Source organism: Corythoichthys intestinalis, chromosome 2, assembly GCF_030265065.1.
Source record: "Corythoichthys intestinalis isolate RoL2023-P3 chromosome 2, ASM3026506v1, whole genome shotgun sequence".
NCBI classification, from domain to species: domain Eukaryota; kingdom Metazoa; phylum Chordata; class Actinopteri; order Syngnathiformes; family Syngnathidae; genus Corythoichthys; species Corythoichthys intestinalis.
This window is the reverse complement of record NC_080396.1, coordinates 25,465,378-25,490,111: the sequence shown is the minus strand read 5'-3', so window position 1 is coordinate 25,490,111 and position 24,734 is coordinate 25,465,378. Positions and strand designations below refer to the sequence as shown.

Below are 24,734 nucleotides of genomic sequence, written 5' to 3'. Positions count from 1 at the left end.
TTGTCCTTTTTCAAAACCGAAAGCAGCACGAAAGACTACATATCCCAAGAGCCGTTGTGTATGGGGGTTTGTGAGGTCAAGAAGGACTAACCTAATATGAACATTTAAATAAATTGCCGAACGAGACGCCACCTAAGGAAAGGGAGACATGCGAAGCAATCACCGGCCGGTTGGATTGAGCGAGCGACTTCGAAACGTGCGGAATGTATCGAAAGCTAAATTTAGCGCAAGCTAATGCTTTATTTCTTTAACTCAAGGAAGATGATGAGATGTTTTTGTCGTTGTTTTCCTTGGATGAGTCGGCGTCTCGGTGAGTAGAAGTGACAGCTTCTCCGCCCGTCTGCGTGGCTGTCGCGCGCCCGGTGGGGCCTGCGTGCTGCTGGATGTGGTAGGGCATGCTCTGGTTGGGGGTCCCGGTGCCGGGATTGGCGATGCGGCGGCGTAGGGTTGGTCGCCAACGGGCTTACACTCATAAGAGATTCACACGATTACTGGGTTCTAGATCACAGAACTGATTTGTGTACACTCTACCCCTTTCAATCACTTAGCTTATAGACACCCCCACCCCCATTCTCCTCTTTCACTGGCCAATAGGCCCCCACATGGTGTAAACCGGAAATACATCTCGCTGACGATAGCACCAGCATATTAGTAACTAGTTTAGATGTTCAATGTATTTCTAGTTGTTGTTTGTGTATGTGTTTCTTTTCCTTCTTCTCTTGTATTTCTTTTCTTCTGTCCCCCCATAATCCCTTCCTGTTCGCTGCTTTGTCATAATAAAAAGGTATTTTGAATTATCACAATGGGAGTATGTCAGACTCTCAATGTGAAACATTAAAACTGTTCAGAATCCGGGCACTTAGACTTCCATTCTCTGTGTCAAACAGCTGAACAGGACAGGTTTTTAAAATAAATAAATAAATAAATAAATAAATAAATAAATAAAAAGAAGTGACAGCGCGCAAACGGCGGAAGAGTGGGCTGTGCGACGTGTGCGACGTGTGCGACGTGTGCGACGTAGCTCCGTGTCCTGTTCAAGAGGAAACTTTATTGAGCCGCAAAAAAAAACAAAAAAAAAAAAAACTATTTAGTCGCTTGCCTGAAAAAAATTAACTGAAATACTTGTCATTATTTTTTAAAATACTTTGTTTCAAGGTTATATTTGATTTTTTTTCTTCATTATCAATATTTTTAATTTGTATATAGATGTGTGTGTTCGAGAAGCTTGATTGCATGTATATGCTTTTGATAAGGTGATGGATATAATACCTAACCTCACAGAGATACCCTCTAAACCATTTCTCCAGTTCTCACTATTTTGCACTGTATATAACCTATTTTGACCATAGTATGTGTAAAGGCCAAAAACACCTATGACCATACCTGCTGTTTGTGTTGAATTGTTAAACATAAAACTATTCAGTCTTATCTTTTTCTATTGAATGTTTATGCTAACAAGTTGAATAAATATTATCAAGCTTCAAAACGGTTGGTCGAGGATGTTTGGTTGTCAATGGGACATCAACAAGACAAATTTGAAAAAAAAAAATGGGATTTTTTTGTGTTTTTGGGTCCAAAATGTTAACTATAATTGGTCAGTGAAGAAAACAACAGATTGGACATGGAGGTTATGGTGTCCTGAAAAAAGGGACCCAACCTGGCCATTGTGAACAATATTTTCTCTGAAATATAAAGGCAAAATCAAAGGCATGCAAATTCGTCCAAAATACGCTTAGGTGTTAAAGGGTTAAAGCACCGCAATTACCAAAAGCACAGATTGGTAACACAGTGTATTTCCGCCAGCTCTCTGATTGGTTGGCTTTGTGACACGTTAGTAGCCTGTGCTGAATAGAGCGTGCAAAAAAAAAAAACATTGAGCACATGCGTCGAGAAATTGAGGAAGAGCTGGAGGTATGCTCAAAATCCATTATTGCTCGCATATAACGCCATAGGCAGAGGTGGTGGGAGAGGCGCTCCAGTAAAGCGCCTAAATAACAGGGCGCGCAACTGAAAATGCTTTAATTTCAGGTAAAAAGGCGTTTTGTTTCTTTTTTCAATTTATTTTTATATTTAGTGTCATAGGTTGCCGACCCCTGCTGTATATGATCAGTGAAAGTGACTTTGCGAATGTGACACTGCTTAAAAAGCTATCAGGGAAGAAAAGTTGCCTTTTTATTTTAGTATTCTATGTCACATATTAAGACACACTTGGATTTAATTGAGACCTTTGTCCAGAGTGGTATTGAGCTTTTAACCCATATTTCTATACACATGGGTTCATCCTCAACTCTTTTCTTAATAAATGCCAGTTAGAGCAGGAACAATGTTACTCCTTTATGCTAGATGTTACTTTTTTTTTTCTTTCCCTCATTTCCACATCCTCATGTCACCTCGCACCCGTATGACACCTCCAACAGTGGAAGCGACATCTCCCTGCTGATCTTGAAACAACGCTGGATCTCTTCGCTTCAGTTCCAATCTCTGGATGAGATCAGTGCCGGAAATGTCTACATATTCAATAACAGCCGCCTCTGCTTCTACAATACCGTCAACTGGACATCGCTGTTCCGTACGCCGACCCAGAAAGTGCTTATCCGCAACAATCGGGATCCGAAAGAATGCAGTGAGTAGTGACCGGTTTATTTTGTGTACTTAGTTTCACTAAAACATGAGGTCTGGGGATCCCAAAAATCATTTGAATGTCTTGTTCCCACCCAGTGATACATTTCTGTTTGGCATGGTTGTTTTTCAATCGGTAACAAGACTTGTTCACAGCTAAGTAAACAACATGACATTATTCAAGCATGTATCTCATCAATGAATGAGGATTAATGAGCAGTATGGTAAAGTAGCAAGTGGGCGGTGCTGTTGCTGACATCTTACATCAATGACACAATGGCATTAAATTGTATTATAATTTTTAATGGCGCTTTTCTATTATCATCATACATTAAGTCAATGTTAACTGATGAAAAAGGATCAGAATTTCAACTATGAAGATATTACTGTGACAAAAATTTGTCGAAACGTGGGATGGTTAAGTGTTGAATATTCTGAGACCTTTATACACAATTAAGTTGAAAAAAGGGCATTAATTGCATGAATGGTGCCTGTCCAAAAATCTTGCGGCATGACTCATTCAAAGTCAACGATGGCTCTTTTCACTTCAAGGACAATACAACTTAATAAACTTAATAAATAGTGAGTGGGCAGGCAACTTTCAACATGAAGAAGGCAATGATCAGAATGCCAAACAATCCACAGTGAGGGTGCAATGAAATAAAACAAGCATCCGTATAGCATTTTCAGACAGAAGAAACATCTCACATTTTACAATCAAATGACACAAGCTTCTCATGCTGCATTTGCTATACGACACGAGTCATTTTAGAAATGGAGGACAGTGTATAACCATATGAGACCTTATTTTTAAAATTAATAAAGAAAGAGACAAGAATCCTTACGAAACAAATTTACTGTATTTTTTGGACTATAAGTCGCACCTGAGTATAAGTCGCACCAGCCATAAAATGCCCAACGAAGAGGAAAAAAAAAACTATATGAGTCGCACCGGAGTATAAGTCGCATATTTGGGGGAAATTTACTTCATAAAATCCAACATATAGAACAGATATGTATATATGAAAGTATGTATATATATATGTATATATGAAAGGCAATTTAATATAAAAATACAATAGAGAACAACAAGCTGAATAAGTGTGCAGTATGATTTTACATGATGCATGAACAACGAAATGCGAATATACTGTCCTCACCAGGACGCTACGGCTCTGTCCTGGCAATACAGCGAACTAAACTCCCAAATGACAATGCTGGACGTCCGTATAACTTGCTGAATCAATTTCGTCCTCGACACCAAACAGGTTCGCATCAATGTAAATAAATGATAATTAGGTGCCATTTCAGCAATGACACAAACGGTTAGCATGTGTTCGCTAGCATTAACACATCGTTTAAACAACCACACCACTGGCTCTAAGTGTTCCAATCCGGGTGGAAAACACACAACAACAACAACGGGAAAGATGATACACACAGGCGTTGCCTCTGTAGAGATATTTTACAAGCATAAACAATGAACGTAGGTTCGAAGCCGTGTCTCTCTCTTTCTCTCGCCCACTCGCTCAGAGACGCTGCGTAGCTGTCAGTCTTCTTCTGGCGTGTGAGCGCTCTTCTTCGCGTAAACAGGTGCGAGTGCGCCCCCACGTGGGCGTGAAAGCGCCACAAACTAAAAGCATGCATTTCAATATAAAAAGTCAATAATACAATTGAACACACATTGCCAAAGGCAGAATGTGAACGTGGCCATAGCTATCAAGTTATTCAGATAACTATAGCATAAAGAACATGCTAACAAGTTTACCAAACCATCAGTGTCACTCCAAAACACCAAAATAACATGTGAAATGATATCATAATGTGTTAATAATTTCACATATACTGTAAGTCGCTCCTAAGTAAGGAGTCGCACCCCCAGCCAAACTATGGAAAAAAAAAACTGCGATTTATAGTCCAAAAAATACTGTCGGTCTATAGTGGTACCTCATAAAATGCCATTTTTTGTTGTTGTCAACCACAACTGGCCGAATTGAATCTCAAAAACCTAAAAAATTCAAATGAATTTTTTGTGGTATTATTTATTCATTTTATATTTTAACTGGAACATTAGTTTTAATGAATATAATATTTCAAATATAGATTATTATTGGTGAAACCATCCCACAACATACATGCAAACCTGTTACCATAACCTTTTTTTTTCAAGGTAGTAAAAGAAGGAAGCAATTAATCACGATCTGTGGGACATGACATCATCCAACAATATTCCAAAATGAAAAGGGCAAATTCCTTTCCTCTTCCATTTTTCATATTATATTAAACTAGTCTTGATTGAATATTTCATTCCACTTCATTGAACCCTGTTATGCATATGATATGAATAAGAGACTTTTTATATCCGTATATACAATATATATATTTACAAGCATAATTCATTCTACAACCAAGCTCGTAACCTTAATGTGCTTGTATAATGGGTGTATTTTTTCGTTAATAAGAAATATTGAATTCCACTTAATGCGTGCAACACTTCCCATGGCCTCCCATGTAACCCCTAAATGATAATTAAAGGCACCATTTTTAGGCTAAGTAATCTCAGAAAGAAATTCAACGTATAAAAACAATTTGATGCTGTATATACAAGTATACGTATAAGCACTTACAGTACCAGATTGTAAAACTTGAATGTTGATGCTCTTTACACAGATCACCAACACACACACTCTTTTCATATGTTCTTTTTACTTTTTGCTTTTCTACAATTTTGTTTTTGTTGCCATTGTCTTTGGTCACCATTTTCCTGAGGGACATGGTTAATGTTTACTTGTAAGCACAAATGATTTGGATGCACTTTGATTCCAAATTTGACAATGAGGATGAGCAAAAGGTGGGCAAATGGGGGATTCTGTCGATGTGAGATGCTCATATGCCCCCCAACGGGACGTCGAAGACACTTGGGGTAACAAATCAAGAGGAAGCTTGCATACCATCTAGCAGGATGTTGAAGCACTCACACACAAAAGAGGCTTTTCCTGGTGCTCCTATGGTGAAAATTGCATAATGAGACTCATTTTCTCTCATGACGATGCAGTCAAGTACGGTGTCTCCCATGTGTTGACATTTTATCACACAAAGTTAATGTGGGTGGCACAGTTTAAGAGTGATTAGCACGTTTGCCTCACAGTTGTGAGCTCATGGGTTCAATCCCAGGCTTTGGCTTTCCTGTGTGGAGTTTACGTGTTCTCCCTGTGTCTGTGTGGGTTTTCTCTGGGTACACTGAGTTCCTCCCACATCCCCAAAATATGCATGGTAGGCTGATTGAACATTCGAAATTCTCCATAAGTGTTATTGTGAGTGTGCTTGTATATTTGTGCCCTGCGATTGGCTGGCAATCAGATGAGGGTGTACCCCACCTCCTACCCGTAATTGGCAGGCTTCAGCAGCCTCGCGACCCTCGTGAGAAAAAGCGGAGCAGAAGATGAATGAAAAGTTAATGTTGTAGTTTGAATGTGTTTTTTTCTTTTCTCCACAGCCCAGCAGCGCATGGTGTGTGATCAGATGTGCTCTGATGAAGGCTGTTGGGGACCAGGACCGGACCAGTGTCTCTCTTGTCGCTACTTCAGAAGAGGCCGCACCTGCGTTGAGTCCTGCAATCTTTTTTATGGGTGCGTAATGTATGCAAATATACTTTATGATCCTGGTTTATTGTTCACAATTGCTATGTATGAGCTGCAAAATAGTTTTCCACAATACTAGATCTTTATGGTTCCCGAAGACACATTAATTCCCTTGCAAACAGGCACACATGACAAGCAGAAGAAATAAAATCAATTTAAGCATCTTTGATGTATGAGAATGAACTCAAACTGTCCTCAAGGGCTCAGAAGGAGAGTCTAATTGCCATTTGCTGTGAATGTAATGAGATGAACCAATAAGAAATTTCATGCTCTGAGTAGGTCATGTGCTCAGTGGACTGGCCATTGTGGCAAATTAACTTGAATGTATTGCTGAATTATGATATTTCATCAACAATTTTCAAAATGAGCTGGAAAATGACTGACAAAGGCCACATTTGATGTTATATTGCAGCATGAATAATTCCACTCAGGTCATTGCTTGATGCTGCTAGCAGGCACATCAAACGAATGAGTAGAAACTCACCTGAGAATAAGATCTTTGTTAGATGTGCTTTCCAGATTCTTCCTTGTGAATGAGCTAGGAGTTGTTGTGAATCACAACACTTGAAAGGATCTGACTAAAATAAGAAAATCGCGGCATAGCTTTTTTTTCATTTTTTATTTTTATTTTTTTTTAACGGTCATGTCAACTGTCTCACCCATGGGATCAGGAGGAGGCTCCTCACATTTGCCCACTATGTTCCACGCTTGAGAGCGGGCAAACCCTCGGTCATGTTGACTTGTTGCTAGTCCTTCTCCAGCGCTGTTTGTGGGAGGGAAGCTTTGAAGTTATCAGGAAAACAGCCCAGTGCCAAGGCTTTGAAGGAGACTGGCGAGGGAGAGACGTGTGGCAGGGAGCGGCAGGAGCTCCTTGTACTGTAAATACAGCCACTGCCATGCATCACAACTCACTGTTCCATTCTTCACTCTCAAGTATGAAATCAACATTTCCTTAAAGAATGCTTTTCCACACTCTAACAGCCCCCCTGAAGAGGCACAAGTGATTTACCAGCACAAAGTTCCCGAAATAAAAAAGGTTTTCATCACCAACATCTGCTATTCAAAATGCAGGGAAGCTCTTAAACTGGCCAATAAACCGGTTTATCCTTCTCTCCTTTATGTGTGAATGAGGTGAATAGTGCATATTATACACATCTAATATCAAAAGGAGAATTTCACATTGCCAATAATGAAATATAGTGTGTCTTAATAAATATTTATTAAAATTGCTATTTTTTTCCTTTAATGGTATATGATAAAATCACATTTGATCCTATTCATGTGCTAATCAATCCATGCATTTTTGGGGGAGGACAAATGTCAAACCCTTTGCCTGTCAATCACATCGCATGAAGAGACAAATGCAGTCACATTAACACAACAGCTCAGGAACTTGTGGTTAACACATCTGGCTAATAGTGAAGAGGTCCTGAGTTCAAATCTTTCTCTTTCAGAGTTATGTCCTCCACCTGCTTATTTTCTTCCGGATTCCAGCTTCCTTTGTCAACTGAAATACACATTAGATATACTACAGACTGATACAGTGAGGCAAATAAGTATTTAGTCAACCACCAATTGTGCAAGTTCTCCTACTTGAAAAGATTAGTTAGGCCTGTAATTGTCAACATGGGTAAACCTCAACCATGAGAGACAGAATGGTGAAAAAAAAACCAGAAAATTACATTTTTTGATTTTTAAAGAATTTATTTGCAAATCATGATGAAAAATAAGTATTTGGTCACCTTCAAACAAGCAAGATTTCTGGCTGTCAAAGAGGTCTTACTTCTTCTAACGAGGTATAACAAGGCTCCACTCGTTGTCTGTATTAATGGCCCCTGTTTTAACTCATTATCGGTATAAAAGACACCTGTCCACAATGTCCGTCAGTCACACTCCAAACTCCACTATGGCCAAGACCAAAGAGCTGTCGAAGGACACCAGAGACAAAATTGTAGACCTGCACCAGGGTGTGAAGACTGAATCTGCAATAGGTAAAATGCTTGGTGTGAAGAAATCAACTGTGGGAGCAATTATTAGAAAATGGGAGACACACAAGACCACTGATAATCTCCCTCGATCTAGGGATCCATGCAAGATCTCCCCCCGTGGCATCATAATTATAACAAGAACGGTGAGCAAAAATCCCAGAACCACACAGGTGGACCTAGTGAATGACCTACAGAGAGCTGGGACCACAGTAACAAAGGCTACTATCAGTAACACAATGCACCGCCAGGGACTCAAATCCTGCACTGCCAGACGTGTCCCCCTGCTGAAGAAAGTACACGTCCAGGCCCATCTGCGGTTCGCTAGAGAGCATATGGATGATCCAGAAGAGGACTGGGAGAATGTGTTATGGTCAGATGAAACCAAAATAGAACTTTTTGATCAAAACAAAGGTTCTCATGTTTGGAAGAGAAAGAATACCGAATTGCATCCGAAGAACACCATACCCACTGTGAAGCATGGGGGTGGAAACATCATGCTTTGGGGCTGTTTTTCTGCAAAGGGACCAGGACGACTTATCTGTGTAAAGGAAAGAATGAATGGGGCCGTGTATCTAGAGTTTTTGAGTGAAAATCTCCTTCCATCAGCAAGGGCGTTGAAGATGAGACGTGGCTGGGTCTTTCAGCATGACAATGATCCCAAACACACAGCCAGGGCAACAAAGGAGTGACTTCGTAATAAGCATTTCAAGGTCCTGGGGTGGCCTAGCCAGTCTCCAGATCTCAACCCCATAGAAAATCTGTGGAGGGAGTTGAAAGTCTGTGTTGCCCAATGACAGCCCCAAATCATCACTGCTCTAGAGGAGATCTGCATGGAGGAATGGGCCAAAATACCAGCAACAGTGTCTGAAAAGCTTGTGAAGAGTTACAGAAAACGTTTGGCCTCCGTTATTGCCAACAATGGATACATAACAAAGTATTTAGATGAACTTTTGGTATTGACCAAATACTTATTTTCCACCATGATTTGCAAATAAATTCTTTAAAAATTGAACAATGTGATTTTCTGTTTTTTTCTTCCACATTCTGTCTCTCATGGTTGAGGTTTACCCATGTTGACAATTACAGGCCTCTCTAATATTTTCAAGTGGGAGAACTTGCACAATTTGTGGTTGACTAAATTCTTATTTGCCCCTCTGTATGTGCCCTGCGACTGACTGGTGACTGTGTAAAAAAAAAAAATAAATAAATAAATATTAATTAACAAACACATAAATAAGTGTTTAAAGTACCTATGACAGGATTAAAAAAAAGTCTTAAATTGAATTATTATGTGGATTAGAATCATATTTTGAGATGATTCGACTATATACAACAATTTGGCAAAGCGCAGATGACGAGAAATGAAGTCTTTTAAATCTGCCTGTTTAGCTTCTGCCTGTCATTATAGCACTCTAGCGTCCCCAACAGGAGGATGCTGTCGGCAGGGTCATGGTTTCATCTGATGTAGAATTCAGCCCATTGAGGGGGAATTATCCAGAACAAGGAAATGCGACAAAGAGAGCCGCAAAATGTCATTGTTTTAACCGCTCTACTCCAATATTTTTACAGGATATTCTTTTTATTGAAGTATTTTTCCCCAATTGCTAAATAAATGGCATGGTCATGACAAATAACAGTCTTGTGCTAAATGGCATATGAAACATTAAAAATGCATTTATTCAGTACGACATGGAAAAATTACTCGATAATGGTCAAAACTGTCGACTTCCTGCACACCGGAGTTAGTCCAGCTTTTGTCATTTTCCTACCCCGGCTTCAGAGAACGTAAACAAACCAGGAGGCGTGACAGCGAGCCTACATGCTAACCCGAACCGAGTGATGTTTCAGTCTTATCCTCGACTTTTGAAGCGAAAAATCACACAAAACTACCCCGGATCATGTCACGGTGGCAGGGTTGTCGATTGTCTTTGCCAATCGGAAACCCGCCCGGCGGCAAGCAAGTTTCAGCTCGTTGTTCCCCTGCTGCAGGCAGGAGAGCTTGTTTGCCAGGGAAGCAGCTAGGAAATGACCGCCGGACAAACTGGCCGACGTCGGAGGAGTGCGTAGCTGACACATGGTCAACACGAATATGGCGTAAATTATTGCTTAACTACACGGCGAAGACGTAAGCAGTGAGAGAGCGGCGTGCAGTTGTTGTGCAGCTAACATGGCAGGATGTGTCTGAGGAGAACTTTTCTACATGTCCGTCCATGATCAAAAATAAGTAAATAGTCCTTTATTTAAAGAAAGTTCGTAGTGTTTACTTTGTAATCGCTGTATTCGCAGCTATTTTTAACAAAAAGTTGCCATTTCTGATGGGGTGGAAAATTTGACAGAACACCGGGCACAAGAAGAGGGCAATAAGCAGAGTATAGCGCTCTCCCGGCGGGCATGCGAAGGACCGATGGGGGTGTGCGACAAGCCGCAGCTCGTCGGCCTAGTGGCATTCTCGGTGGACAAGGAGCATTGTCAGCGACAATATACAAGCCACCTCCGCATTAAGATGTGTGCCATGATCCTACTATTTGACATAATATAAAATACGATGTTTACTCACTTTCTCGTAGGTCCAATAAACGTGCATTTTGGTGTCATAGGCAGTTGTAGCTGGTCATTAAAATGCATTAACAGTCAAATGTCAGTTAGATGGATTTTGTCAAAATTCAGGCCTTAACAAGCATTAAAAACAAATGTTTTTGATGGATTAAAAATTATGGGTTTGTTTTTGTTTTTTTTTACATTATTTGAAATGTCTGATATTATCGGGTAGTCGAGATGAGAGAACGTAAGATCATTATGAGATAAGAGAGCAGATACTATCGGCTACCCGATAATATCGACCGATAAACACATTTTAAAATGACATCGGATAATGACAATGGATAATAACGACATTGGTTTTTCCTTATCGGTTTCGGGCCAATATGCATGCCTTTGTACAAGGGCTGGTCATAGCTTAGCACAGCAGTTATGCTCATTGACCGTTAGATGTCTAAAAACTAAGATGCTTGGGATTCGTTATGTGAGCAGACCATTTGCATTCATGGTGCAAAAATTAAATGAACAATAAATGATTGGAAAATAATGAATTGTAAATGTACCTTATCCACTTTACTGAAGTTTTCTGCCTTTGTTGTTATTTTGAGCCAGAAGCAATGTGTGAGCCATCAGTGATTTGGCAGTGCCTTTCTGGCACTTGCACGTGCACTTGATCCAAAAAAATGTTTGCACTATTTTGATTTCAACAACGAATATAGTGGTGCAATATTGGCACTTTTCCATAACTTTAGTTAAAGTTGTTCTTTTATTTTTCACAGAATGCTTATTGGAAAACCTTAAAGTTGTTACATTTATCATTATTAAAGTATCCAGTGGGGCATCTCAATAAGCCATAAAATGTTAAGTCCACGACTTGGTATCGGATTTTTGGAGTTAGGTTATCAGTTATAAAATAATTATCGGACAACTCTACTTACAATTTGTATGTGTAAAAATATCTGCAGTTGAGCATGGGCATTAAATTAGTTTAAAGTGGCAATAAAAAGCATTAAATGAGGTTTTCTGATACGTGTAAAAACCCTGTGTAAGTCACATCTGTGTATGAGTCGCATGCCCAGCAAAACCATGAAAAAAAGTGTGATTTATAGTCCAGAAAATAAATATATTTTAAATATTTGAAAATGACATGTATTAAGAGAAAGACTATTTTACTTTTAAAGAAGTGGCATGTTTACTCATGTTACCAGGAGCAAAACAGAGTAGGCCTACTTAACAAACTCTCATACCTCTATCAAATATTTGGATGTGTTTTTTTTATTTTATTATTTTTTTTATTTTAAAGCTAGGTTTCTGTGCATGCTCTCGCTGCGCGTTTCCATTGTTAATGAGCAAAGCCAGTAATTCCCATTAGTTTGTACCTCTGTTGAATAAAACAAAGGCAGAACAAAAGAAAGAGAAAGAGCACAAGGAGTGAAATGTCTGATGGCGCCCATTGAGGTTTGGAGGGTGGATTAGGGAGCCGTTGAATGTGTTTAATTAAAAAAGTTGCTCTGGCGTTTTTTTTTTTTTTTTTTTTTTCATTTTTGGGGGGTGGAGTTGTCGGCCACAGTCTAATGCAGGGCTAATCCCTCATCAGGCGAACCCCCTAGTGGGGCTGTGGTGCAGCCATGATGGGGCCAATCAGTAGGATGAGTGGAACTGAATAAAAATGACTGAAGAGAAAACTGCTGCAGAGGTCTTTGTCGTTCTCCTCTGTGTCATTTCCCCCTTTATTTAACAAAAGACCTATCTCTCCACTGCCTGGACATTTTCTAAAGAATTTCCCAAGAGCAGCTTCCAAAAAAGAAATATGATTACTCCGGAACAAGGGAGAGAAAGACCAGGGGAAAATATGTAAAGCGAGCAATGGGAGGTTTTTCTGACTTCATGGAAAACATTAAACAAAAATGGCTGAGACAAGCTGCTGCAATCGTAACAAACCGTTAAGAGTTATCTCATAAAAGATACTTTGACTTAGCCAAAGGGAAAGCACAGATTTCATTTTCACTTTTATTACTCTTTAATGGGATACAGTTGAAGTCATGAATGTCTAGTTCTTTACTTTCAGATCCATCAAGACACCAAATTTGTCAAGATCACATAAAAGTATTTTGTTGAGTCCCTCTTCTATCTGAAAATGGTGCTTTAATCAGCCCTCTCCTTTGGGAGACGGCTTGTTTGCAGCAGCGTGAGCCTTCCTCACAGGACGTCCATCAGCTTATCGATCGATGTGATGGGAGAAGTGTTTTTGATCAGCGGCGGCTGTTATTGACAGCCGCAGGTCGCCAGCGAAGCCAGGCTTCAAAAAAGGAGGATAATTCGGTGGTTTGGACACAAACAAAGGAGACATTCATGGATTGAGTAGATATGCACGCATGGCAGGATTCAGCAGCATGGCCCAAACAGCGGTGCAGCCCCTGCTGTTGTAATTATAGTGTATAAACCCAATATTTGCTTTGAGGAATGGAAAAACAAAACCATTATGAACTGCATCTCTCTGTAAAGTGCCTCAACTCCTACCGCTTCTGAAGCTGCAAATAAAAGAAAATCATCTGTACTTTTGCACACCATTTCCTTCCCCTTCACCCTGCCCTAATCAAACACCGCCCGCTCCCTGGTGTCCTCCCTGTACTCTCATATCCTCCCACCAGCTCTTCCGCCTCCCTCAGCGCATCCCTTTGTGTTTGCCACGATTTAAAAAGCTGTTCATTATTCATAGGCCTTTCTCTGTCTGCCTATTGACCATCTTGAGCCTTTAACTTGATCAAATAGTCAGTGGCGGATTGCTGCCCTCCATGCCCTCAACTGCAGGGTACTCTGGCAGCCATCGCAATTAAAAGTCTGAGAGAGGAGCATGAGTAAAAGAGGTTGATCTGTGGTATCTGGATGCGTCATGGCATGTTGGTTTAAATCAGTGCTTCTCAATTATTTTCTGTTACGCCCCCCCCAAGGAAGACGTAAATGTTTCGCACCCCCCCCCCCCCAAACTCTGCCGCCACTGTAAATAGTATCATTTGTCTATAATATTACTATTATAAGTACGCCTCTGCCTCAAATTGTCATTTTTTTCTATTACAGAAAATAACAGAGATCAACTTATAAAGTATAACTTTATCAACATTGTTTTGATTGTAACAGAAAAGACAACGCGCATCAATTTGCCTGAATTAAAAAAAAAAAAAAAAAGTCACATCCAAACTGTAAAAATACACTCAAGGTACATTTTTAACATTTGATACTGAAAAATAAAATCAGTAAATAATAACAAATTTAAATTTATTAGAAACATTAACTCATGAGGACAATATGCCAAAAAATTTGACCGAAAAAACAAAACTGAATAGATGGGGGGGTGTCTTTGGACAAAAGGACAGTTTTTATTTTTGCTGCTCGCTGCTCACAGTATCACCCCCAGTTTGCAATAGTATTTTCCACTGAGCATGCAAACAGTGCTCACTGGTTTACTCATATAACACTGACAAAGCGGGACGATTATTGGCAATATTCGGCACGTTTTCGCTGAAAAACAACCAAGCGGCTTATCAATGAGATTGGGGTCTAATGTCTTAAAGTGGCGTCTTAATTGATTTGGCTTCCGGCTGTCCGCTATAATCATTTTTAGACACAGTAAACAGTGGTCTTTCCTCACCTACAACTGTATTAAATGTCAAAGCCAAAAGGCAAATGGCCCGAAAAAAGCGCATTCTCGGCGGCCGATGGAGAACCATAGGTGACGGCGGTCGTCGTGACGATCCCAAGCCGAAAATGGCACGTCTCGGGCGGACACGTGAGAACCGGAGAAGACAGTGGGTCGCTGCGTGAGTCCGGCCGGAAAACGGCTTTCGAAAACGGCGCACAGCTCTTCATATCTCTCGTCTGTGTGCTCTTGCTTACTTCAAAAATACTGCACGCACTTTGAAAATGAGAGCGCCACTGCCACCCACTGAGTGGATGTGCAAGTACACTTTATTCAAGTATGGCAAAAAAAGCATGTTCCCCGAGGTCACATGCGCCACCCCTGGCATCGCTCTGCGCCCCCCTGTGGGGGCGCGCCCCACTATTTGAGAAGTACTGGTTTAAATCAAAAGGCTTATATGTACTACTTGCGCTTATGTGCACGTTGTGTATTTGAAAATCCCAACTCCATATGCTCTCGATCAATATTTCAGCACACTTTCAAGTCTTTTATAAATGCATCCAAATCTTTTCTCTCAATCAGGGAGGTGCGTGAATTTGCCAATGGATCCGTGTGTTTGGAGTGTGATAGCCAATGCGAGAGGATGGATGGTAACGCCATGACATGTCTTGGTCAGGTAAGCCATTTAAATGTTCACAGTTCAAATAGTATAGTCCAGTGGTTTTCAAATATTTTACAGAAAGTACACCTCAAGAATTACTTGCGCTCTGAGTATCAACAACATGGCCACAAAAATACAATAATGTGTATTTACTAGGGCTGTGAAACGATTAAAATTTTTAGTCGAGTTAATTACAGCTTAAAAATTAATTAATCGCAATTAATCGCAATTCAAACCATCTCTAAAATATATGCCATATTTTTCTGTAAATTATTGTTGGAATGGAAAGATAAGACACACGACGGATATATACATACAACATACTGTACATAAGTACTGTATTTGTTTATTGTAACAATAAATCCACAAATGCCATTATTAACATTCTTTCTGTTAAAGTGATCCACGGATAGAAAGACTTGTAGTTCTTTAAAAAAATTGTTATAGTTACAAGTTATAGTAATTTTATATTGAAACCCCTCTTCATGTTTTTGTTTTAATAAAATTTGTAAAATTTTCAATCAAAAGTAGAGTTAATATAATAATAATAAGAAGAATAAGAATAAGAATAAAAATAACAATAATAAAAATAGAGTGACCAAAGTCTAATTTTTACGTGTATTTTGCATAGCTATTTTGATATGGAATGCCAGTTCATTTTGCACTGTTGTTTAACTGTGTGTCAGAATAGGGCCTCATTACTATAGACTGAAGTGCTTTTCTTTTTGTGAACATTATTTTTTGGGGGAGAGATAGGAATATTATTTTTGTTGTGCTTTCACTAAACGATACTTATGTTTGTTGTGAAGGAGAAGCTTATGCCAATAAACGGCGCGGTCCAAAGAACGCCTGTGTCCACTCGCCTTTACTGTATAACATATATCTGTACATATCTTACCCAAAATACAACAAGAGACACATAATTGCCACTAAAAGAAAGAAAACATACCGAAATATGTGTGGAGCACAAATAGAAATTTGCATTGCATTGTGAATACAGCATAAACATCTCACAACTACTAATTCTCCCACGTTTAGAAGAAATAACATGAGTATGGAACGGCGCTGCCCCCAAGCGGCAGGTGGCATTCTCTTCACTCTTAATGTCCATAAACGGTCTCATTGTAATCTGTTTGAGGCAATGTGCGAGCGGGTCATTTAGTGCATGTGTTAATTGCGTCAAATATTTTAATGTGATTATTTTAAAAAATTAATTAATGTCCGTTAACGTGATACTTTTGACAGCCGTACTATATATACAATAAAACAGTGTATCACAAAAGTGAGTACACCCCTCGCATTTCTGTAAATATTTAAGTGTATCTTTTCATGGGACAACACTGACAAAATGACACTTTGACACAATGAAAAGTAGTCTGAGTGCAGCTTATATAATAGTTATTTTCTCCCCCAAAATAACTCAAAATATAGCCATTAACATCTAAACCCCTGGCAAAAAAAAAAAAAAAAAGAGTACACCCCTATAATAAAACGTACATCCCTAAATGTCCAAATTGAGTACTGCTTGTTATTTTCCCTCCAAAATGTCATGTGACTCGTTACAGGAGTGGTGTCAGCATTGCTGCAGAGACTGAAGTGGTGTGGGGTCAGCCTGTTAGTGCTCAGATCATACGCCGCACTCTACATCAAACTGGTGTGCATGGCTGTCAACCCAAGAGGAAGCCTCTTCTGAAGACCGTACACAAGAAAGCCTGCCCGTCTCATCAGACTATAGGACATGGTTCCAGTAATCCATGTGCTTTGTTTACATGTCATCAGCAAACTGTTTGCGGGCTTTCTTGTGTACCGTCTTCAGAAGAGGCTTCCTCCTGGATGACGTTGTGCTGAGTAATACCTAACAAAAAGGGTATTTTTATATGCTATGAGACAAAAATGAAAAGAACTATAAAAAAGAAGAAGAAGAATATTATTTAAAAATAAATACGGCCAAAACGCGCACACACACAAAATAGTAGGCTCAGGACCTTAAGAGTAAATTATACAGTTTTAAAATGAGAAGGACGTGTATTTTTTTTTTTCATATTAAAAATACATTGCTTATGATTGTTTTTTTTTTGTTTGTTTGTTTGTCTTGTGCTTGTATCCCTTAAATGTGCAATTAATTCAGGTTTGAATCAATTAAACATTTTTCACACACAATTAAAAAAAAAAAAAGTAAAGCGTGATTGTTATTAGGCCTGCCGGCTCTGCCAATGAGGTGTCACTTATTTTTTATTTGTTTATTTATTTATCTTTCAGGGAGTTGGCAACCCTAGTCTGTGTGTATGTGTACGGGAACTTTTTATGTGTACTTCTACGTGTGTGTACTTTTATGAGTACTTCTACGTGTATATGTAATTATTTATGTGTCTGTACATGTCCTTGTATTTGTCTCTGTGTATTTGTACTTCTGCCAGTACTTGTATACTTCTATTTCTACCTGTAGCTACTTGTAAGTTGTTGTGCACTTGTACAAAATGTGTACTTGCACTTATACTTCTTCAACTTCTACGTTTTATTTCTATGTGTACTCTTCTTATGGCAGTTGGAAACGAAATTTCGAAAAAAAAAACTAAGTATTTTTTTGTTGTTATTCATGAACTACAGTTCCACACACACACTCGTGCATCAAGATATCATATAGCTTTTGAACCATTTTTCAAGCTCATGAAACTTGAAAAAAACTAAGTGAATTTGTCAAGATTTCTTTGGCCATGACTTGTGTGTATTCATCCGCAAAACGCTGGATATCACTATTACTGTCCCTATGCTATTGGATGCTTTGCTGACATAAGCGCGTCAACGGTATGAAAATAGAACATGTTTCTATTGTGGGCCCCACCCCTTTGCGAAAATTCACTCACGACTTACCGTTTCTTCCAGGACTGCCGCTAATGCTCTCTTTCGCTCACACAGAATGAATTCCGGGCACCCGTTTGCAATAGCTGCCACTAGTGTGAAACGGCCTTTAACTCATTCACTCCCAGCCATTTTCACTGGTGCAACCCCCGTCCCTCCCGGGCGGTTTACTGGATTTTGACTGATTTTGCAAGGCCCACAGAAAATTCTGTTCTCTTGCTATATAAACATGGAACACAGCAAAAGAAAGATTAGACTGTCTTTTTTCAGCAGGAAAAAGTAAAAGTTCTTTTTCCATTCTTTAGAAATCAGCAATAGAAAATAGCTTAGTTTGAGCAATTTTCCAATTTCTGATGAAAAAACTGAGAAATTGAGCTTTTTGTGAAAGCATACATTTCAAACATAACTTTGAGGTTAACACAGCTGTTTTTTGCTTTAGTTACATCCCAAACATCTGAATAATGTTTTCCTCTTACGAAATAACATAATCAACAAGACAAATAGAGCTTTTGATAGCAAAGTAACAATTTATTTACACATAACTAACTGAGAGATGACGCTGATGTGGCCACGACAGCCTTGTAAACTTTTCCCTCTTCGCTGCCTGTCTCATAAAGAATCTCTGCGGGGTCTGCTCGGCGAGCAGCACAGACTTAACGGCATCGTCCACTGCACTGGTGGTCCCGGTCGTTCTGCTCAGTCGTCCAGCGCCTGGCATCCCGGGCGTCCTCTAGGTTGTTCTGCTCGGTCATCCACAGCCTGGCATCCTGGACGCCATTCGGTCGTCTTCCGCCAGCGCCCCGGCCATGCGGCCTGGCCGTTTGTTGCCATTGAATTGGGTTGCGGGTCTTACCAAATGCGCTACTGCCCTGCAGTGGCCAGTTTTATTTCTTTAAAATGGATTTTCAGCTTTGTGCTTTGGAGCTAAACTGAATCAGAACCCAGAGATGTCGCTTGTAAAAAAAATAAAAAAAAAATAAAAAAAAAAAAACGTAAAAAACGTATAAATACATCTTTGGGACACTGACACAATTAAAAATAGAACATATTTATACGTTTTTGGGAGCAAATTAGTTAATTAACTGTTCGATTTCCCTCGAAAGTTGAAATCAGAGTCAACATTTCTGCACGGATGCCAAAGTAATATTCCTTATATTACTATTCCTTATATCACCTGTTTTTAGAAGCATACTTATTTACATACTTACGTACATCTTTCTCAATGAAAAAAAAAAACCCTCACAAAGAAAACTGCGTGCTACATGACCAATTCAATGAAAGTGGATGTTTGTATAACACAAACATTCACTACGTAAGACGAGAACAACAAGCTAAGTAAGATGAGAACAACAAGCTAAATGTGAGATGGTGTCCTTTGTTGACTAAAAATCAATCATCTGCTGGAAACCAGCACAAATACTCGTGCATATAATGTGGTATACTGTATACTTGTGCAAATACTTGTCTATAGACACATATTCGAATGCATTCAGACATTTTGAAGTTTGCAAACTGGTCCATACATAGAAACAACAAATCTGTAAATTTTCAATTAATGGTGCATGGATGAATGTGCCACCCAAAGATGATACTGTCCATCAGGATGCTGCAACATCCACACTACTGCTGTTATTTTGTCTGTTCAGACACACGGGCCTTATTTATTCATGAGTCTGCTTCAGCTGAGCTTGTGCGCTTTTACCACCTGTCATCTCCACCATCACCATCCCCGTGCGCTACCTTGACATGACCTGATTTTGTTGATTGCCGCCTTCAACATAGAGGTGTGCCGGAATACACTCCAGGCAATTTGCGCTCGACATGTTATAAATCACATGACCCGCCAGCCACGATAGCCATGGCAGGCAGTGAGAACGTTAACAGGATTTGCCAGCTTTCAATTTGATTCTGTCATATTCTACTTTTATTCGTGATATTCTGCATTGACACTTTAATATCCTGTTTCTCTCACCTCTGTGGCCATAGCTTTGTTTTAGCTGCCTTTAATCTTGATATTCCCATCGCAATTCATCTCTTGCTTACCACTATGCTGCTGATCCAGGGTCCAGACCAGTGTGTGAAGTGCCTCCACTTCAAAGATGGACCCAACTGTGTGGAGAAATGCCCCGACGGCCTACAGGGAGCCAGCAGTTTCATCTTTAAGTACGCCAAGGCCAACAACGAGTGTCATCCCTGCCACGCCAACTGCACCCAGGGGTAAGCGAGGTCTTCATGTAGCTTGGGTGGCAGCTTTACCAAAGCTCAGTCCTTGCATCAGCACCACAATTATCCAGTTTTATCCTAAAATCACAACTGCAAAACACTCTAGACTCTGGCACAACTCTCGTTGGCATGACAACAGCTGTATCATGCCCTCCTTCTTCTACCCTTAGTTGTGAGGTCTTCTGGATTTACATCAAAACACTGAGTAATACACAGAAGAGGTCAAAGGCCGGCATGTTAATTGGCCTCTTTAGAGCGAATAAGCATCCGACATCAGCTTCAGGACACTTTCACAGCGCCCACAATTAGAGGAGGAATCAGGCTCTGAAGGGCAACAAATAACAGTTAAATGAGGATGAACTGTAACTGGTCACTGTCTGTTGTCAAGAGAGCCACTTTATTTGCTGGCTTGTAGATCAAAAGGAGTTTACACCCTCCAACAATGTACGTTTGCTGTAAAACAATAAGAATTCTCCTCCTGTCATATAGTGATGAGTGATCAGCCATGCTCAGGATTTAATTTCGTGCTTGGTGACAGCTGAGTGACGCAGAAGAAAGACAAGCAGAGGTTTGCTCATAACCTGTCCATACTTTAATGAATGGACGATGTCTCTGCCTTGCAGGTGCGTCGGCCCCAGACCGCAAGATTGTGTTGGGGTGATGGACAGGTAAGGGATCTCTGAAAACATTTATCATGTTGACTGGGTGAAACCAGGCTTTCTGCTACTGATGAAGATATTGACAAAATAATTTAGAAATACTTTATTTCAGTAATGAATCAAAGGTTTTCATGAACTTACAAATGCAAAAAAAAAAAAAATCCTTTGATTCTCAATAATGTGTTTCCACAAAGTCTCCAGGATTGCCCCGAGTAAAAACAATCAAGAGTACAGTGGACAATGTGTCACAACAACGCTATTAGCCCGCACATAAAATGAAGTTATTTTAACAATTAGAGCAAATGCAACTCATTAGAATTGAGCCAAAACAGCACAGTTGTAAGAGGGTATCCATTAAAGTACAAACGAGCAATTTTACTTGCCTCTGGGGGCTTCTCTGCTAACACAATGGTGCTTTTCCCGCGTTTTATCTGGTAGCGACCCCAAGTCGCCTGTTCGCCTGTAAATCCTCTCCTCCTAATTAGAGAAGTCCTTCCCATTGTCTCACCTTGTACTGTCTGACTGTCTGCTTCTCACCCTTCTGCCGTCTTCTTTCTGCTTCCATGACCCTGCCTTTTCTGATATTTTCTTGTCCCAAATCCTTTTCCGTGTGTTCCTGCTCCCCTTGACGTTTTTTGTTTCTCCCATGTACTTTTCACCCCGTCTCAATTCTTTTTTGTGTCTCCTTGCTTCTCTACCCTCGTCGACCTAATCACTTCAAACTGCTGCATTACTATTCACAACATGGCTGTATATCTCATTATGTTGAAACCCAAAGCCTCTTTGTAAATTTCAATCACACCCAGCCCCCCTCCCACCCCAATGCGCCCCTATTTAGGACCACCACAATCGATATAGCACCTCGCGCCGCCACCGTAGTGCCATGCGACACGAATTTTCCATTAGTCGCTAATGGGCTCTGCAACAAATAGTTTTAAATGTCAACTATGAAGTAGCATCAGGTGTTGTTTTAATACCAAGTTGGTGCTCTGCCTAAGCTATTTTTTTATAAGGCTTAAAGAGCATACGACATGAGAAAAAAAAGTCTTAAATAGCATTATTATGTGAATTAGAATCATATTTTGAGATGATTCGACTGGATACAACAATTTAGCAAAGCGCAGGTGACGAGAAATTAGTCTTTTAATCTGCCGGTTAGCCACGCCTACCATTATAGGGCTCTGGCGTCCCCAACAGGTGGATGACGTCAGCGGAAGAATGGGCTCATCGGTTTTACTATTCAGCCCATTTAGGGGGAATTATTCAGAACGAGGAAAACGCGACGAAGAGAGCCGCAAAATGTCATTGTTTCAGTCTCTCTACTCCAATATTTTTAAAGGATATTCTTTTTATCCAAGTATTTTTCCCCAATAGCTAAATAAATGGCTTGAGAAGGACCAGCCAGCCCGTCGAGGGGGAACTATTCACAATAAGGAAAACGCAACGAAGAGAGCTGCAAAATGTCATTGTTTCTGTCTCTTTACTTCAATATTTTTACAGGATATTCTTTTATTAGTATATTATTAGTATTTTCCCCAATCGCTAAATAAATGGCATGGTCATGACAAATAACAGTGTTGTGCTAAATGGAATATGAAATAATAAAAATGCACTTATTCAGGACGACATGGCAAAATTACACCATAATGGTCAAAACTGTCGACTTCACCTTCACCTTTTTCGCACCTCCCGAACGATATTTTATGACACCTAAATCGGACATAGGTCATTTCCCTTCCCCGGCTTCGGAGAATGTAAACAAACCAAGAGGCGTGACAGCTAGCCGACATGCTAACCCAAACCGAGTGATGTTTCAAAGTCTTCGAAGCGGAAAATCACACATAACTAGCCCGGATTATTTGACACGACGACTGGGTTGTCTTCGCGGATCGGCAAACCGCCCGGCGGAGAGCAATTTACAGTTCGTTCCCCGGAGGAGGGCGGCTGCAGTTGTTGTGCAGCTAATGTGCACGAGGAGAGCTTTTTACATGCCTATCATGATCAAACATAAGTAGTCCTTTATTTAAAGAAAGTTTGTAGTGTTTACTTTTTAATCGCTGTATTAATATTTGACATTATACAAAACAAGATGTTTACTCACTTCCTCGTAAGTCCAATGGTCCCACAGTAGTAAGGCTTGGCCAATATACACGGTGAATGGGAACCTTTTGAAACTCCAAAAAGGTTCACACGCCTCTCCCTCATAAAGCGAGATTTTTCTGCAGCCGTTTGGCTGGCGTGATGCGAAAAATAAACATATTAATCTGCAAAATCAGCTGAATCCTTAGTCCTCATACACAACAGTACGGCTGTTTAGTGAAGAGGACGCCTTCTCCCGTACACGTCACAGCGCCCTCCTCCTCAATGCAAGACCGAAGCCGGAAGTCACTCATTTTCATGGCGCGGGATTCAAAAAACTAAATAAATATAGCGATCGCTTCCACACACATCCAAGCGGTCAATATCATTCAGGAGCATAAAATACCGCGTGTATTATGAAATAAACATGCTTTTTCTTGTCACATGCACTTTAAGCGCTGGAGTAAAAAGTAGCGTGTATTTATATACTGTATGAAACACATTGATTGAGCTGAACTGAAATACAATAAATCATAGAGAAATGTTGTTTCATCTCCTCCAAAGCTACTTCTTCTGACCTTGAAATTTGAAGCATCTCTTACTTAAAAACTATTACATTTTCATCATGTGTGCACTGTTTTTTTGTGGCCATGATGGTGTCCTTACCTTTGTAGTCTTTTTATGTTTTCAGCATTACGAAGGCCCACTCATTTCTCCTGTTTTTGCAGGACGCCTATCATTGCCGCGGGAATTATCGGTGGCCTGTTCATCATCGTCATTGTAGCACTCAGTGTTGCTGTCTACGTTCGGCGAAAAAGCATAAAAAAGAAGAGGGCCTTGCGCCGCTTTCTGGAGACAGAGGTGAGGACCGTGTGTGTATTTGGTTTTGTGTGCTGTCACGTCTCTTTTTGTACTCGTTGCTCATTTCTGGGAATGTGTTCCATTTGTCAGCCAATCAGCACACAAACACTGTTGCTGTGCCTGTAAATGAACTGGCAAATGTTTTCAGATGGGTGTTTTCAGGGGTTCAGCTCTTATCCATCATGAAAACTAATGAACGGGGACAAGATGAGGACTAAACGGTGACACATATTTTTAAAGTATTATGAAAATAACCCTGTTCATTGTGAATTCAAGATCTCATCCTTGTTTCTTGTTCTGTAGCTAACATTGAAGTATCAAAACATTAGCTTATGTCTCAAGGACTTTTTAGACAAATATGCATCATCATGCATACAGCAGATATGAACACTGTAGATTAAGCCTGAACGATATTGGAAAAAAATATTGTTGCGATTTTTGGGGGGTTTGTGAGATATTGCGATATTATATTGCGGTATTTAAAAAAAAAAAAATTTAAAGAAATTTTCACTAGATGACTTGAATAGCTGTTTGGAAAGACTTTGGATCACTCACCATCACCACAGTGTACAGTGATCAGTGTTGTTAATAACGGCGTTACAATATAACGGCGTTACTAACGGCGTTATTTTTTTTCAGTAGTGGGTAATCTAATTAATTACTTTTCTCATCTTGGCAACGCCGTTACCGTTACTGAGGACGGAAAGGCATGCGTTACTATGCGTTACTATATTGGTCGAAAAGTCTGAGGGAGACGGACTCACCGAGACGACAGAGCAGAGCAGGAGTGTGGAGGAGGCAAGAAAGTTGTGACGCCGAGCAAACGCGATGCTAGGTAGCTCCAATAATACATGTTGTAGCCGATAGCCTGCAAGCTACTCTCGCAAGCTACGCCCGCATGTTATGGTAGATATGGTAGACATGGTAGATATCACATGTACTGTATATAGATGTAACTAGATGCAATAT

At 40.0% G+C, this 24,734-nt stretch overlaps 1 protein-coding gene across 7 annotated transcripts in view; it reads left to right on the top strand.

Annotated features, from left to right (window-relative positions):
* Positions 1-24,734, top strand: part of LOC130930964 (receptor tyrosine-protein kinase erbB-4-like) — a 428,601-nt gene that overhangs the window by 253,343 nt on the left and 150,524 nt on the right. For all 7 annotated transcript variants that reach the window (XM_057859366.1, XM_057859391.1, XM_057859374.1 and 4 more), the window contains exons 12-17: positions 2,418-2,623; positions 6,116-6,248; positions 15,006-15,099; positions 20,006-20,160; positions 20,790-20,834; positions 23,633-23,765. In XM_057859366.1, coding sequence (XP_057715349.1) covers positions 2,418-2,623; positions 6,116-6,248; positions 15,006-15,099; positions 20,006-20,160; positions 20,790-20,834; positions 23,633-23,765 — 766 coding nt within the window. The remainder of the gene's footprint in view (positions 1-2,417; positions 2,624-6,115; positions 6,249-15,005; positions 15,100-20,005; positions 20,161-20,789; positions 20,835-23,632; positions 23,766-24,734) is intronic.